This window comes from Poecilia reticulata, chromosome 13 (assembly GCF_904066995.2).
Source record: "Poecilia reticulata chromosome 13, P_reticulata-male-v2, whole genome shotgun sequence".
Taxonomy (NCBI): Eukaryota; Metazoa; Chordata; class Actinopteri; order Cyprinodontiformes; family Poeciliidae; genus Poecilia; species Poecilia reticulata.
Window position 1 is genome coordinate 5,154,515 of NC_088842.1, and position 15,103 is coordinate 5,169,617.

At 38.1% G+C, this 15,103-nt stretch overlaps 1 protein-coding gene across 3 annotated transcripts in view; it reads right to left on the reverse strand.

The window, feature by feature from the left end:
* The window catches only part of robo1 (roundabout, axon guidance receptor, homolog 1 (Drosophila)), a 367,726-nt gene that overhangs the window by 321,948 nt on the left and 30,675 nt on the right, over positions 1–15,103 (reverse strand). For all 3 annotated transcript variants that reach the window (XM_081615063.1, XM_081615061.1, XM_081615060.1), the window contains exon 2: positions 7,947–8,071. In XM_081615063.1, the coding sequence (XP_081471189.1) occupies positions 7,947–8,034 (88 nt within the window). In that variant the 5' untranslated portion in view covers positions 8,035–8,071. The remainder of the gene's footprint in view (positions 1–7,946; positions 8,072–15,103) is intronic.

Below are 15,103 nucleotides of genomic sequence, written 5' to 3' on the forward strand. Positions count from 1 at the left end.
TCAGAGGTAAAGCAGTGACGAAGGCGGTATTGTGTTAAAAAAAACAATAACCCAACCTTTGAATATTTCACAGAGCAGTGCTCAGTCCATTCTGTGACAATAGATAAAGTAGCAAATGATAAAACCTATCAAGACACGGTCATGCACTAACTCTGAAACCTTGGTAACAAGAACATTAGTCAGAGAAACACAAAAAAAGTCCATTCCATTTCTGTTCTATTCTGCAAAGTATCAACTCAGGGGGCCGAAAACAAATGTACGCCATAGTTTCTGACTTCTACAAAATGTATTGTTTGTGTTATTTCCATTTCACTTCACAGTTATGCTTCACTTTGTGTTGTTTTATCACAGGAAATCTTTTGACAAAATCTGTGTTCAGGGCACGGGTATGGATACCTCTGCAAGGCACTGTACTTGTATACAACCACGATAATAGCAAGGACATAGCAAAAGGAAAATTCTGCAGGGCAAATCGGAGCAGTTCAAAGGAAGAATGTATCAAAGTGCTGCAACAGGGATGCACAGATAGAGAATCTCAGCAAAATTACCTTCCAGACACAAATCCAACAATCAATACGAGTTTCAGAATGCCTCAACTGTAGCTTCCCTCTTCTACTTTTGTAATATTTTTGCTGTGTAATGTCAATGTGAACAAGTGCATACAGTCCCAGTAATTTCTTGACATGCCATGTGATGTTTTTGTGTCAAGTTATGTCCATGTTTTAGTCTCATGCAACCAAAGTCTGGATGGTTAGTTTTCTTCTGAAATACACTTAAATAAACGCAAACTACGCAATAACTGGAATATCTATTGGCACAGAGGCTGACAGGATGAAGCTTGATGTTTTGCTTTGAGGAATTAGTGAAGCCGGTATTCAGAGGACGGAGCTGGTAAGGGGGTTCCTTTGACAAAGCTGTTCAATATGTCTTAATGGAAAGAGTCGTGTCACTAAATTGTATCATGCCACTGAAAATAAACATTCTGTCACGAGAATTTCATTACATAAAATGCCACATCTTCCATCTTCTCTCTTCCCCCCCAATAACACTGCATGCTCCCCCGAGAAAGGAGAGCAAAAGTGGTGAAATGAGGATTTCTCTCTGAAATACAATTACCAGGCGTACTGCAAAGTGCTGTAAAAAGCAATCAGGAGTCACTTTTAAAGTTGGCAAGAGAGACACACACTGAGTATTTAATGTCCCGGTGTTTCATTTTGACTTTTTCATTGGCAAAAAGCTTTTCCTGCCCTCTGCCAAGCAAAGTTTCCTGTGCCGATGCCAGGCGGGCTTTGAATTCTCTCAATGGGGGGATTGAAGATGATTACAACTATCTCTGAAAAATGGCAGCGACTCTGTGGACTTGTGGGCTTGACGCTAAAGCGCTCTGCCTCATTTTTCTCTGGCCTCAGCTACAAATTAAATCAGGGAGAAGGGAGGCGACCTTCAGATATCAGCAGACCCAATATGCTTACTAGGATGCATTTGAGAAAATGGCCACTGATCAAGATTTATAGAGTGAGGCTCTACCGTGCGTCAAGAATGATACGAGTCTCATCCACGGCAAAATTAAATGTCAAATTAGAACGCGAGCGTGCGCTTGTGCCGGGTGGTCAGCTCATTTACGAGAATGAGCTAATGGGTTTTTGTTCACAAAATATAGTGAGATTTCAATGAAGTGCATTGGATGGAACAGCAGTCTAAAAGAATAAGGCGAAAGTCTGAGTGTCAGACAGAGTGCTTATAGAGCAGAGCACTAATAAGGAACGCGTCAGCAGGACGACGGCAGCAGATCCATTCTCCTCCAGGCTCCATCTTGGCAGTACCTGTTATAAACTTCCTTTGCCGTCTTGCACAATTGGTTCTGTAATTTAAAAAGGTCAGCGTGGCTCCTGTGTAATTCAATACTCTCATGGTGCTGTATTAACCACATATTTAATCACCCTCAGGGTGGTATGCAAACTGAATGCTTAATGTAAAGGTAAGGAAGAGGGGGGCGACCGGCAGTAAAACATGAGCCCAGGCGTCCGCCGTATGTTGAGGATGATTAAGATGAAAATGAGGATGAGGAAGATGTTTTCAACTTTCTTTAAGCAAAAAAATCAGATGTTATGTTAAATCAGATGCTATGGAAAAAGAGTATTTTACGTTGCCTTGTATTAAATTTGCATCAGTGTGACAGTTATATTGCTGTCTTATGGAGTTCACTTGTCAAGACAATCCAGTTAAAGGGCAGCATCACCGATAAACAATCACCAGTGGTTTGAGGAAAGCAAACTTTTTATGAGAAAAAACTATGAATATTGAATTTTTGACAGTGGTAGTGCTAACAAATGAAAAGATGCAATCTTTAAAGTTTATAAAATCAACTTCCTGTGATTTAAGATGAACAACCATGGTATTTCTTGTGATATTAAAGGCCGTCTCTGGAAGCACTATTTAATTGTTGTCTGCATTTGACTTGGTTTAGCAAAGTAAGTTATTAAGAGCTCCAGATATGAAAGTGGCTGGAGTTAAGTTTGACTTCCTGTTGAAAGAAAGATGGACATAAATTCAGACAAAAAGACTTACTAAACCTAAAGTGACAAAAAAAAAAGAAAACTAGAAACATTACGGGGGGAGCAAGAAGGACTTAAAAAATAACCTAATTAGGATTACTAAAGGAAGATGGGCATGGATGTAGACTTAACAGAACTAAATCTAAGGTGGCAAGATAAGAATACTAGACAGACTATGAGGGAGCTGAAATAAGGAACAACTAGAAGGACTAAGGAAGCAACCTAATATATGAATAACTGAACCTAGGGTGACGAAATACCTAAGAAATAAACATAACTAGAAACACACTAGAAGGGAACTGAAATAAGGAAAGCAAGAAACAAAACTAGCCAAAATAATTTACATCAAAATAATAAAACTAAAATGACCATGAAGGGTAAAACAAGTGAACTAAAACATTTAATATATGAAAAGCAAAACCAAACCCAAAAACCCCCAAGTCCTGACATCTTTTTCATTTTTAGAATAGTCGTGCGACAATAAACAACAATTAAGTTGCAATTACATGAGAATAAAGTCCTAATATTAATATAGTGAAGTTGTAATAATATAGAACAACGTTGCAATAATACAAGAATAAAGTTATATTACCACAATTTTAAATATTCAGTCATGTTCAGTTTGTTAGTATAGCACATTTCAGCAACTAGGCACCTCAAAATGTTTTACACTTTAAAAACATAATAACAAAATAGTAACCAGTTAAGCAGCAATAAACATTACACATTGTCAAATGCCATCATCAAAATCATCAAGCGAATATACATCACATATAAAGATCAATGTTGCCAATATTATAAATTAAAGGCAATTCTAAACAGGTGGGTTTTTAGCAGTTTTGCAGTTTTCTGAAAGTTTGTTCCAGATTAGTGGAGCATAAAAACTAAATGCTGCTTGTCCCTGTTCAGTTCCGGTTTTTAATCCTTTGACACTTCGGCATCGCATTACAATCAGTAGCAAGACTTTGAAACAATTGTACAAATGACTGTTTTGTTTTGTCTTTGGCAAAGAAAAAAAACACATAGTTGATTAACTAGTTACAATTATTAAAGTTTTTTTCCTCTAGTTACAACTATTAAAGTTTTTTTTCCTCATAAAAAGACTTTATTATAATTTTGCATATTTTGTTGGTAATATGGTGTCTTTATTCCTATAATCTAATGATTTTATACTTGTAATATTCTGGCTTTATTCTCAAAATATTGTGACAATTCCCATTACTTGAAAAAAAAAAGCTGCTTAGTCTGACTCAAATCCTCCGTTATAAGATTCATTCTCGTGGAATGATATGGCTTATTGCCTTGTCCTGGAAGACTGGATGTATCATTGCCCCCTTTTTATTGACCCTCCGATTTACAGAAAATACCAACTGTATTTCCATGAAACAGCAGAAATTTTAATTCAAACTGTACATAAAACAAAATCTATACACTCCTTTAAAACACTGTAGACCATAATAAATGGCGCTCCCTGCAAAGTCGATTCATGGGAGCTATGACACAGTAAAAGTTAAAGCATGTCAATACCGTTTATGATTCAGCTTGTTTGCCATCCGTCATGTAGCAGAAAAGCAGAGCCAGATAAATTTACTTTGTTCTGTAGCTGCATATTAAGCTCTAAGCGCTGCCAAAACACTGGCATTCGCTCAAGTCTTCGCCTAATTGCATTATATACAGACACAGACGGAGCATGGAAGCCGCTCGAGATATCCTTCAGACCGCTAAAACGGTTAAGATAAAGTGGAGCGGCTGAGATATTAATCCACCATTCTGACCTTCCTATCGTTACCCATACATACTGCGACAGATATTACAACTTCCTGCTCGAGTATTGATCATGTTTTATTAACTGAAGAATGACCCGGTACGAACATAAATTCTAATAGACAAATGTGAGTGCGAGAGAATCTGCACTCAGGAAAGTGGAACATAACTTATGATTCTGAGAGGGTTGGCTACGCCGCTATACCGCAACCTCCACAACAAACAGAAAAGGAGGAAGTGACTTTAATAAAAGACAAGAGAAAGGTTTTTTTCTTTGTTTTAGAACAGAGAAAATCTAAAGGAAAAGGTCAGTCACGACGTATGAAAAACCATGTAAATCAAACCGAAGCCTTAATATTTATCTTTTTTTTCTGACACACAGTAAGAGAAAGATTCCCCCCTTTCTTTTTTCAAACCCGGCTCTTCTTAATCCAGGTATTTATGAAATTCCTTCTTTACGATGATGACACACGCTGAAAGTAGAGTACACACCTCAGATCTGACAGGCCTTCTGTAGTCGGGGTAAATCTTCACAAAGGCTGAACATACTGCTGCAGGCAGCAGGCGCCTTAAATAGAAGAAGAAATTCAAATGTTCTGACACAATATCTGCCACTTGAGTTTCCTGTAGGTTTTATTTCGCTCAGCAATACGTGATCGAGTTCGGGGGAAAAAAAATTAAACACTTTTTTATTGTTGTTTGATGCTCAACGACTAGGTGTTGTGTTGTTATAGGAACTGCTACTAGTCAGATGATGATGCTACAAATTACTCATCAACACATGCTAATTATGGTGTTAGGAGAAGTCATCGAGTGTCACACGGACACGTATACTGGTACTTTTGTATACTGGGGAGAAACGTATCACGTTGCAGTTGACAGGTAAATTGCTTTGAAGATAGCGCCGGCGAGAAAATAATACAGAAAAGAAAGGAGTGGGTAGCATGAAGGGATGGCGGGTAGAGAGAATGAATGAAAGGTGAGAGGCAATCTAAAGCAGCAGACACACCAGAATAAGAAAGCAGCTCCTCTAAGCAGGGCTGCAGGGACCTGTCGTCCCGCCTGATCAGGACGAGATGGAAACAGAGTGATGGCAACACGATGTAACTATGGCGACTGTCGAACGTCGTTATGATAAAAATACATAGTACAGATACTTTTCTTATTTAAGCAAAGCACAAGGGAGGTTGTCAGGGAAGATGTGGGTCATGCTAAAACTCTGACATCTTAAGTAATTAGGAGGTGCACGAGACTAAATTAAATGCAAAATAAGTGATTTGTTTTGGAAAAAAGGATTATAATAAAAAACTGTTTTACAGAGGTGAACATCTTTTGAATAAATAAAGATACAACTTCCATGGGATACTAGCCTTTGTTTGGTTTTTTTTCCCACCTATTAAGAGTCTAGTCAGACCTGACACATTTGTTCTGCTTTAAACAGATGAAAAATTTTGGTCCAAGTTCTGGTCAAAACAAACTGGTGCGAAGATACAGGAAAAATACCCGTATAAACTATGGGAAATATACAACATTCTGGACTTCATGAGATGGGTAATAACATAAAAATGAGCCCTTCAGTGTCACTAACACTACTACTGAGTGTAGCGATTGTAACGAAATAATAAAGTTCAGTTTTGGTCTGGACCACACAAGCAAACCAAAGGAGTTTTCAGATGTGAATACACCCTAAGTTACACTAATAGAGGAATGTAACTTATACTCTCCAGATCAAAGTAAACATACATTCTAGTAAAGCTAGATAAAATAAAGACTTTTGATATGTGAAAAAATAATAGGATACTGGAAGTACGTGCTGTGATCAGAAGAAACCAAAATTGGCATTGAAGAACAATGAGACATGTGGAGGAAAAAGCATCAAGGTGGCTGCATGGGGCAAAATATTTTATCAGGCTTTAAAGAATTCTTAGTTTACATATTAGACGAAACTTAGACTTGGAATTATTTTATTGTCAATGCACAAAGAAATATAAGTGAAATTAGCAATGAAATGTCACACACAAAAACACAAGTGTGCCTATAATTACATATTATGCAAATAATAATGTACTGCTAAATATATATAACTATAGTTATATAGTTATATATAACTAAGTATTTTCAAGCAGTCTCAGACAGTCTTAGTGATGGGATTGTTGAGCAATCTGATGAGCAGTGGGAGACAACTATTTCTGAGTCTGGTGGTTCAAAGGTTTGGTATTAAGCTCTAAATTTAAGTCCAACTACATAATCGCTATTAAAAAATACTCACTGCCAAGATCCCAACACAGCAAATAAAGCAAATAAAATGAATCAATGAATCAAGTCCATTGCTTTTAAGCTCATTTTGAGCTCAGCTACATGGACACATTGGGATTTTTTGTACATGCATTTTCTCAAACTAAATATTTGTGGTGTATTATGTGGAGTGGGTGAGATTTAGAAAAAAAAAATTGTATAAGATAGTTAAAATATCTGTTTATCTCATATGAAGTTTGTAACATTTTGCATTCAAATATATGAAATTAATTTCCAACAGTGTATAATCCAATCTAGAGCAGTGGTTCTTAACCTTTTTTGAGGTACCGAACCCACCACTTTCATATGAGCATTCACTGAACACTTCTGTAGTGATAAATAAAATATTATTTTTTTCCCCCCAAAATTCAAGACATAGGGGTGACCCCATGATCACTAAGTCTTCTCAAAAGGTAGAGTCTCTGAGAACAGTTCTTCAAAATATAGTCAGTGTTTTCAGCAAAGTTGAGCTGACTGTCCAGGAACGACCCAAGGTATTTAAAATTTGTCACAGTTTCAACAGGTTGGACATCGAGAGAAACTGGAACCACTTTAAGGTCTTGTTTAGATCATTTAATTAGCTCTACATTCTTAAGAGAATGAAAAATTAATAATAAATAATAAAGACTTTGCGGTATTCTGATTTAGTAATGTAATTATATTAGTTGTGTTACCACCTCCACACCACTAGAGACAGTACCAACCCCGAAAAGATGCGACTAAGGAGCAGATTTAGAAGTACACCGAAAGCTACAGAATATGGTAAAAACGGTGAGCTTTGATGAAGTAATTAAAGACACAAGTTCAAATCCTTAGAGTGGAACTCCTTCAATCAGGGCTCCTCCACAGCACTGATTAGTTAAGCACTGTAACGTGATCCTCTGCAGCAAGTGATGGCAAAGCGGTGCGTCATCACGACTTTACACAAGTGTGTCTTTACCTCCACGGCAGAGGCTCCGCCGAACCCCTGAGACTGACTCACCGAACCCCTGGGGTTCAATCGAACCCAGGTTAAGAACCACTTCTCTAGAGTCACATGATACAAGCACCTAAATGAGAATCTGGTATATCTTAGGAAATCAAATTGCCACAAATTGTGTTATCACTGGTAGTGCAAAACCTTTCAGTTTAGAGCTAAATAAAATTGTTCAAATTTTTTTTGTGAAATGGCTTTTTTCAGTAATGAGTTCCAGTCTACGACGATGTCAAACATATGACGGCCAGACAATCACTCAGACTGAAAGATGCTGACAAATCATGAAGATGGAGCACAGCACAGACTTCACTAATGGGAGGACATGCCGGTTAGAGAAGAACATAAAAAACTCTTACCTGGGGCTAAAGGAGCGTCTTCGGCCTGAGCCAGCTGAAGCAGAACCATTATTACGATGGGGGTCGTCCCCAACCAAGCGCCACGCATCACGGTGCTCACTGTCCTGGCATCACTTGACGTAAAACTAGGAAAAGGCAAAACAAAACCACTGAGTGTTGTTTACAAAGCTTTATGGAGCTTTAAAATAACGTAAAAACGTTGTATTTATATGGCATTTGATCAAATTAACTTCCACAAGAGTTTCTCAAATATGTCTGATTATTCAGCTGTTATGACCACGTTATGTTTCTTTCCTAAGACTCAACCATGCTAAGGGTATAAAAAGGGATTGTTCGAGACTGAGCAGTTCTCATTCATATTGTAGTCTTTTGGGACTATTTGTTTATTAATTTTCAACTTTTGTTGGAATTAATTCCGATTATCCTTCTTCTTTTAAGAACTGTAACAGGTATAAACTTGTTATAAATCATGTTTCACAAAAACATGATTTTGTACTTTAGTGATTTGTAAACTCACACAGAAAATATATTATGTTGTGTTTGCGTGGCAGTATATGATTAAGATATTTACATAAAAATTCCAAAAGTTCTTTAAATATTGATATCCTTAAAGCGGTAAGAGTCGTGGCATTAACACATTGAAGTCTTTTGGGACTCTTTCATGATCCCTTACTCCACAATCCTTAAACCATACTTGGCTTAAGGTTTTGAAAAGCCTTCACTATTTCTCAAATAATCGAGTTTCCAAATGTTAGGAAGTGAACTGAGTAAGGAGAAATTGGATAAGATTACAGAGATTTGAATGTTCAACGGACTGATAAAGCAACACCGGAAATGTTTGAAGATTTGGACCAGAATTGCCTGGCATGTGCAAGACTAGGGCAAGCCTGTAGCCCAACATGATAATTGATCAATAATGATGTGGGCTTGTTTTTTTTTCTATGGCAGGAAGTGCCAGTCTTGATCATGTGTTGGTGTCATGGATTCCCAGAAAACTCAGGTCATATATAAAAATGCATCAGCTTCCGTCACCGGACTTCTAAACAAGGCAATGATGCCAATCACACCAACCACAGTGTGGTTGACAAATGTATATTAAGATGTCATAAGCAGCATTTCGATTGACCATATAATTGCACAAATGGAAATTACAAAAATAAATTTGCTTCATTGAACCGCACCAATTTTCAAAGAAATTCTCACTTTTCTATAAAATGTTTTTGAGATATGATACAGTGTTTTTTGAGCTGTATCAAAATTAGAGTATTTCACAAAACTGCAATGGAAAAGCTTTTTTCACATCACACAAGTCAAGTCATCAACAACCTGATGTTACTGCTAGCAGAAAAGACATAGAAGACGACAGGAAGTGGTAGGAACATCATTTCCAGCATGTTTTAATGACTTAACATGTGAACAAACTTATTCAGTTGAGATTTTCATTGTGTTTCTCACTTAATGAAGACACCACAATTGCAAAACTGTTTTTCCAACATTAGCGGAATATCAACAAAGCTTTACACATGTTTGTAATGAAAATGCATTTATGGAGAACTGGAACATTGGAGTTCTCAACAACCAAATTTAAAATGAGGTTGCATAATCTTTGGAGGGATTTAGGGAAGACAGTTGTATTACAAAAGTGATCAAATATCAGTGAGCAAAAGGAAAAAGATTCCAAATAAGAGATGGAAGAAGTTTATAAACATTTAGGGAAGTCTTAAAAGCTGAAGAGGCTACGCAAAGAACTAAAGTTGAGGGTGAACAATATCCGTGTTTAACAAGTTTAATTTTTTATTTGAAATTCAAGTTAAGTCAACTTCTGTTGCTGAATAAATAAATGGCTTTGTTATTTAGTGATTATTTGTTTAGTGTCAGACTCAGATTTTTGCTGTACGCGTTTTATTTTTGCTTGTCTTAGCTCTTCTCATCAGGAGTAGTAATTCCCTCCCAAACTACCATCATCTGTTATGATATTAGACCTGCAACTCCAGCAGGCAGGGATTGAAACATTAAACACACAACAAATTCCCCTCACACTGATATCAGGCGAGAGACAAAAGCATCTGAGTTTAGTGGTGTGTGTGTGTGTGTGAGACAATGCCACCGTGCAGTCATCACCTGCACACGGTGACAGAGACCGTCTGTGGCGGGGAAATAAATCGGAGGATTCTCTGGATCAGCCATCTGTGGAGCAACCTGTTCACCCTTGTTTGATTACATCCAGCGTGCCCGACAGCCCCAACATCTATACGTCTCCCGCTCTCTCTCTGCCTCTCTCTGTGTCTCACTGTCTTCAGACTCCCTTCTTCCTCCAAACACAGCTTTGCAGTGTGACTTTCTCTTTGCAGCCCTTTCCTCAGGCATGACACACTCCTCGAATTGGCTATGCTTCACCTCAAATATGATGGACTTGCTTTGTCGTGAATACCAAGGCAGCGACACAATGACTGAGCCTACGCCAGTCTTCTATCTTCACATTTAGCATTAGCGTAGCTCCTTCAGGGCTAAAAGGAGCAACACGTGCATTCATGAAAAGGAAAGACATTATTATTTTGCTGCATTTCTTGGCACAGAGCACAGAGTCGAATGCCTAGGGGGCTAACTGTTGAAGAGAGCTCCACTTTGAAACTCAACATACAGTTAACATTTCTAACATGTTAACTTCAGCTGGAGTTGAGCTAAGTAATGCTATCAGGTGTTTTTTTGCTGTTAGAAGCTGAATATAGCATGCAATCAGTAGCTTCTAATAAATCAGTTGCACGGTTTGTGCTTTCCACCTGAATTAGCCGAGGCTAATTTTAGCTTTAGCTTTTAGAAACAGTTTGAACAGTCTTATATGAGTTTGAATGCTGAAAGGTTGTTGGATAGTATTTCCTCTGAGAAAATAAGGTGAAATCATACCACCTCAAAAATGAACTATTTCTTTTTTAAAAACTCACAGATATGATAAAAAGATTTTTATACCATATCAGACCCGTCACTTGGGTCTTGCTGTTGTTCAGAAGCAGTCAAAAGATAAGTGTCAGGAAGGAGCTCAAGCGCAGTCCATACACAAGCCTGACTGACAGCACTAAGCCCCTCCTCCTGGCTCTGATTGGGTTTTTTTTTTGGCAGAGATTACATCTTGCATTTGACAGAAGAACCATATAAAGGAGGAGGCAGAGGAGCTTTTTTTTTTTTTTTTTTACAGATTGTCTCATTTTATACTGTCACAACATGATGATATTTTTAACAAATATGCAAAAAGGATTTTTTTTTCTTTTTTGGGGTAAAAGTTACATATTGCAGCTATAAGGTGGATTATTTTACAACTCTGTAAGTTGTGAAGCTTACAGCAAGGTTACATTATAAAACAGTGCTAAGCACTGAATTTCTCTTAAGCCAAAAGGCACATGAAAAAGCTACAGCAGTTCACACTCCAGGTAGCACAATTTCTTGACAGTACAACTATTAATCACATTCTATAAACCTGGGCTTTATGTAGGAATAAAGTTGCTGCTGAAAGAATACTTGAGAAATGTTCTTTTCAGTTTTCTTAAAGTCATGTAGGAGACACAGCAAACACAAGATAGGGGCTGTGTTCAAATTAAACTGAAATGAAAACACTATTACATTGAACACATCATCCCCATGGTGAAAAACTCAGGTCTCTTACACAGGGATAGGAAAGCTGGTCAGAGTTAATGGGAAGATAGATGTAAACTAAACCTCAACAAAATTTGAGACCTGATGGAAGTTCACCTTTCAGCACAATGCAGACTCTAAAGATAAAACCAAACCTACAATGGAACAATGCAGATCGAAGCATCTTCATACACAGTCAAAACCCAGACCTTAATCTAACTGACAACCTGATATTCACAAGACAGTATCTATAGCACACTGACCTATTGGGCAAAAGGAACGAGCAACCAAAATTTGCAACTGTGGTTGCAGTGAAAAGTACGTCTTCAATGTATTTACTCAGGCTGCACTGAATATAATGCATGCTTTTCAGGTTTTAGATCATCCTTCAAGTGCACAAGTATGCATGATTTTGTGTTTTTCACATAAAGTGACAAAAAAATATATAATGACGGCATTGTTAAAGATGAACAAATGTTCAAGGGCTATGAAGGTAAAGGTACTGTATGTTCCACATCTAACAACCAGCTCAAGGTTTCGTGTTGTCCTTCCTTCTTATCTTGATCACCTTCCTTTTGTAATAGCATTGCTAGGAGAAGGAAGCCATATTCATACCAATTTGCATTTGCTACATTGCTATCTGTAGATGCAGAGTGGCCACTTTACGAGCCCTTTCAACTCCTGGTTTCACAATTAGCAGAACTGTGGAAAGGGAAAAATCAGATCTCAGCTGAGGGGACCTCACTGCTGCATGTGCGTTATCACCTCGATGATCCGGTGTCACAGCATGGCAAAGGAATTATGGGTTACAGTCACACAATTTACATTTAATAATGATGAAAATGCTAGGTAATACCTGATAAAGTCCCTGTTACACCAGAAGATTTCAAGACTTTCATTCGAAAGACTATCCTGGTGGTGGAATAGGTTTTCCTGATGATGATGTCTGATAAACACTGCGGCATTCTTTGCAGGCAGTCTGATAAACACCCAATTACTAGTCGGGACTTGAGAGAGACAAGCGGGCGCTGGGGGTCTGTGGCGTTGGAATTTGGGTTACATGGCAGTAAGGTGGCCTTTTCAACCCCGACGCAAGTACGGAGCTAAACCCATAATTCGCAGCATCATAGAGTGCCATTTGATTAATGAACAGACAGATTAAAGATAGAGGAAAATCTATCCTCACCCTCCCTGCTGGAAACCACAAACACTTATGTGAAGATGCCTGGCAATCCAATCAATGACTATTTCTCCCTCCTCATTATTCAGCCCAATTGCATCAAAAGAAAGGAGATGTTTTACAATACTTGTTTCTTCTAAGTTCACTACCAATTGAGCTGGAGAGGACTGAAAGGCCCTCATTGTCTCTCCTTATCTGACTTGATGACCGCTGAATGGATTCAAGCCAATTAATCAGTCAGTGACAAGAAGCATTGCTGCTGGCTCAGGGACCAAGTCCCTCAATCGACCATCAGCACAACAGTCACTGTCCACAAATGGATTTCTGAACACTTAGTAACCCGGGGCAATGCCATGCAGAATGTGGTTTTTCACTGGGACTTTTCAGCATAAACCAACCTCTTAAAACCCACCTGCATAGGGATGCTACATCTTCACCATTGCAGATCGACAAATTCTCTTTCCTGGCGAAGAAGTAAAATTGTTTTACATGTTTCACTCTCTTCACTATCACGCTGCTTCGATAGCACCTTTAGGGAAAGTTAATTGGAGTTCATATTACCTCTGAGGCCTCCACTCTAATCACTGCTTTATTGTGTTTTTTTCTCTCTTTGCTCTCTGCCCCTGATGCACAATGCACAGCCTTATTAACAACCCAAATGGAAGGAGAAGTTGAAACTAAAGGGGGAACGCAAATCGGGAGTGCAGTGATGCGTCATGTCAATTAATGCACCTCAGTAGGCTCCTTTAGCGTGTCTTGGACACGTGGTAGTGAAGTACGGCTTCTGAACAGAGCAGGATTGAGAAGAATCACTTGAAGCCACATTAAAAATGTTAGTAGGCAACCTCATGCTGCTGGTATGGGCTGTTTTAAAAACAAAAATATTAAGGAAATATTTGCGCCAAAGATAGGGTTTCCCCAATGGTCCTTTCAATTTCTCTCAGAGTTTGGAAGACTTAGAAATGTCCGTAGACTCGAGTTGAGTGTTTGAGTAGCATGTCAGAAACTTTTATTTACAATAAAAACTAAATGAACACGTTAAAAAGACATTTTAATGTACTACTGTAATCTTTTGGTGTTTTGCCCTATGTTCCATGCAACTGGAGTAAAACCTGATCTCTCCAGGACTTTCTCTGGCATCTCATTAAAATAACTACAAAAATTCAATTGTGCAAAACACCTGAGTAGCTCCACATTTTCCTCGCAGCTTCCAAGCTTCAGCTTCACAGAGCAGACATCCTCACAACTCTCCCACTCGGCTCCTTTAGACTAGCCAGCCGCAATTAGCAAATACCTGGTGGAACTGCACATCTGCTGGGTTCATTATACGAGCTACTTCTCAGTGTAACACTGGTAAAATGATGTTAAAGGGTTAATAGAGGAGCAATGATGTGATGACCTCTTGAAGATGGAGTTTCAGAAAGAGCAGGAGTTTTTAAACAGACAGCGACCCAATTTCAAGGTGATAAATTAGGAAGCAAAAAATATTAGTCTTTAAATCAAGACCAAAAAAATACTTGAGTAGAATTTCTTTGAAACCATAATTAATGCAACATTGACCAACATATTTGATGAGCATTGATAATTCAAACGATGGCACTTGACAAAATGTGATGTCTGTAATTGGTTTTCACAACTGATGTTTATATCTACACAATGTAAAGCACTTTGAACTGCCGTAATGCTGAAATTGCCATACAAAATTAACTTGATTAGTAAGAAGTCGTATTTGATATAGAATTTTTATGACAACCGAAGTTAACATAGTTACTTAACTAAGATGTAAAATGGTAAAACTCATAATACCGCTCCTTCAGAGAACAACAGATGATCAGACTCCATCTTAACCATAGACTACAATTCAACATGATATTATTTCTGGAATGTAAATAACTGCGTTTGTGACTGACAGAAGTCATAAGTTCATGGAAATATTAGGAATGTAAAACAATCCTGTTTCTATGAACCTGTCAAGACTGACATGTTAAACTCTTCTCTGGGCATTAACAAAATGAAGGGAAGCTTGTCTGTGTGCAGAGACCCCCGTAAATCTCATTAAGTCTGTTGTGTTGAGCTGTTTCTGTGACATATTATGATATATCGCTGCTATGTCTCTGAACCATTCTCTCCTTTATGCCGCTGTGGCAACTCCGTCCTCATAAAAGTGCCAACATTAGATTAAGCAGTTTATGTTGAAGGTATGCACCTTCACTTGATTAAAATATAAGGATTAACATGCTGGGTATCTGAGTTGATCTGTGTGGAAGGTGGATGATGTTCCACAGGATTATCCTTCCCTGTTTGTTTGAGTCACATCGCTTGTTCTGAAGGCTCTTCAAGCCTTCAGAAC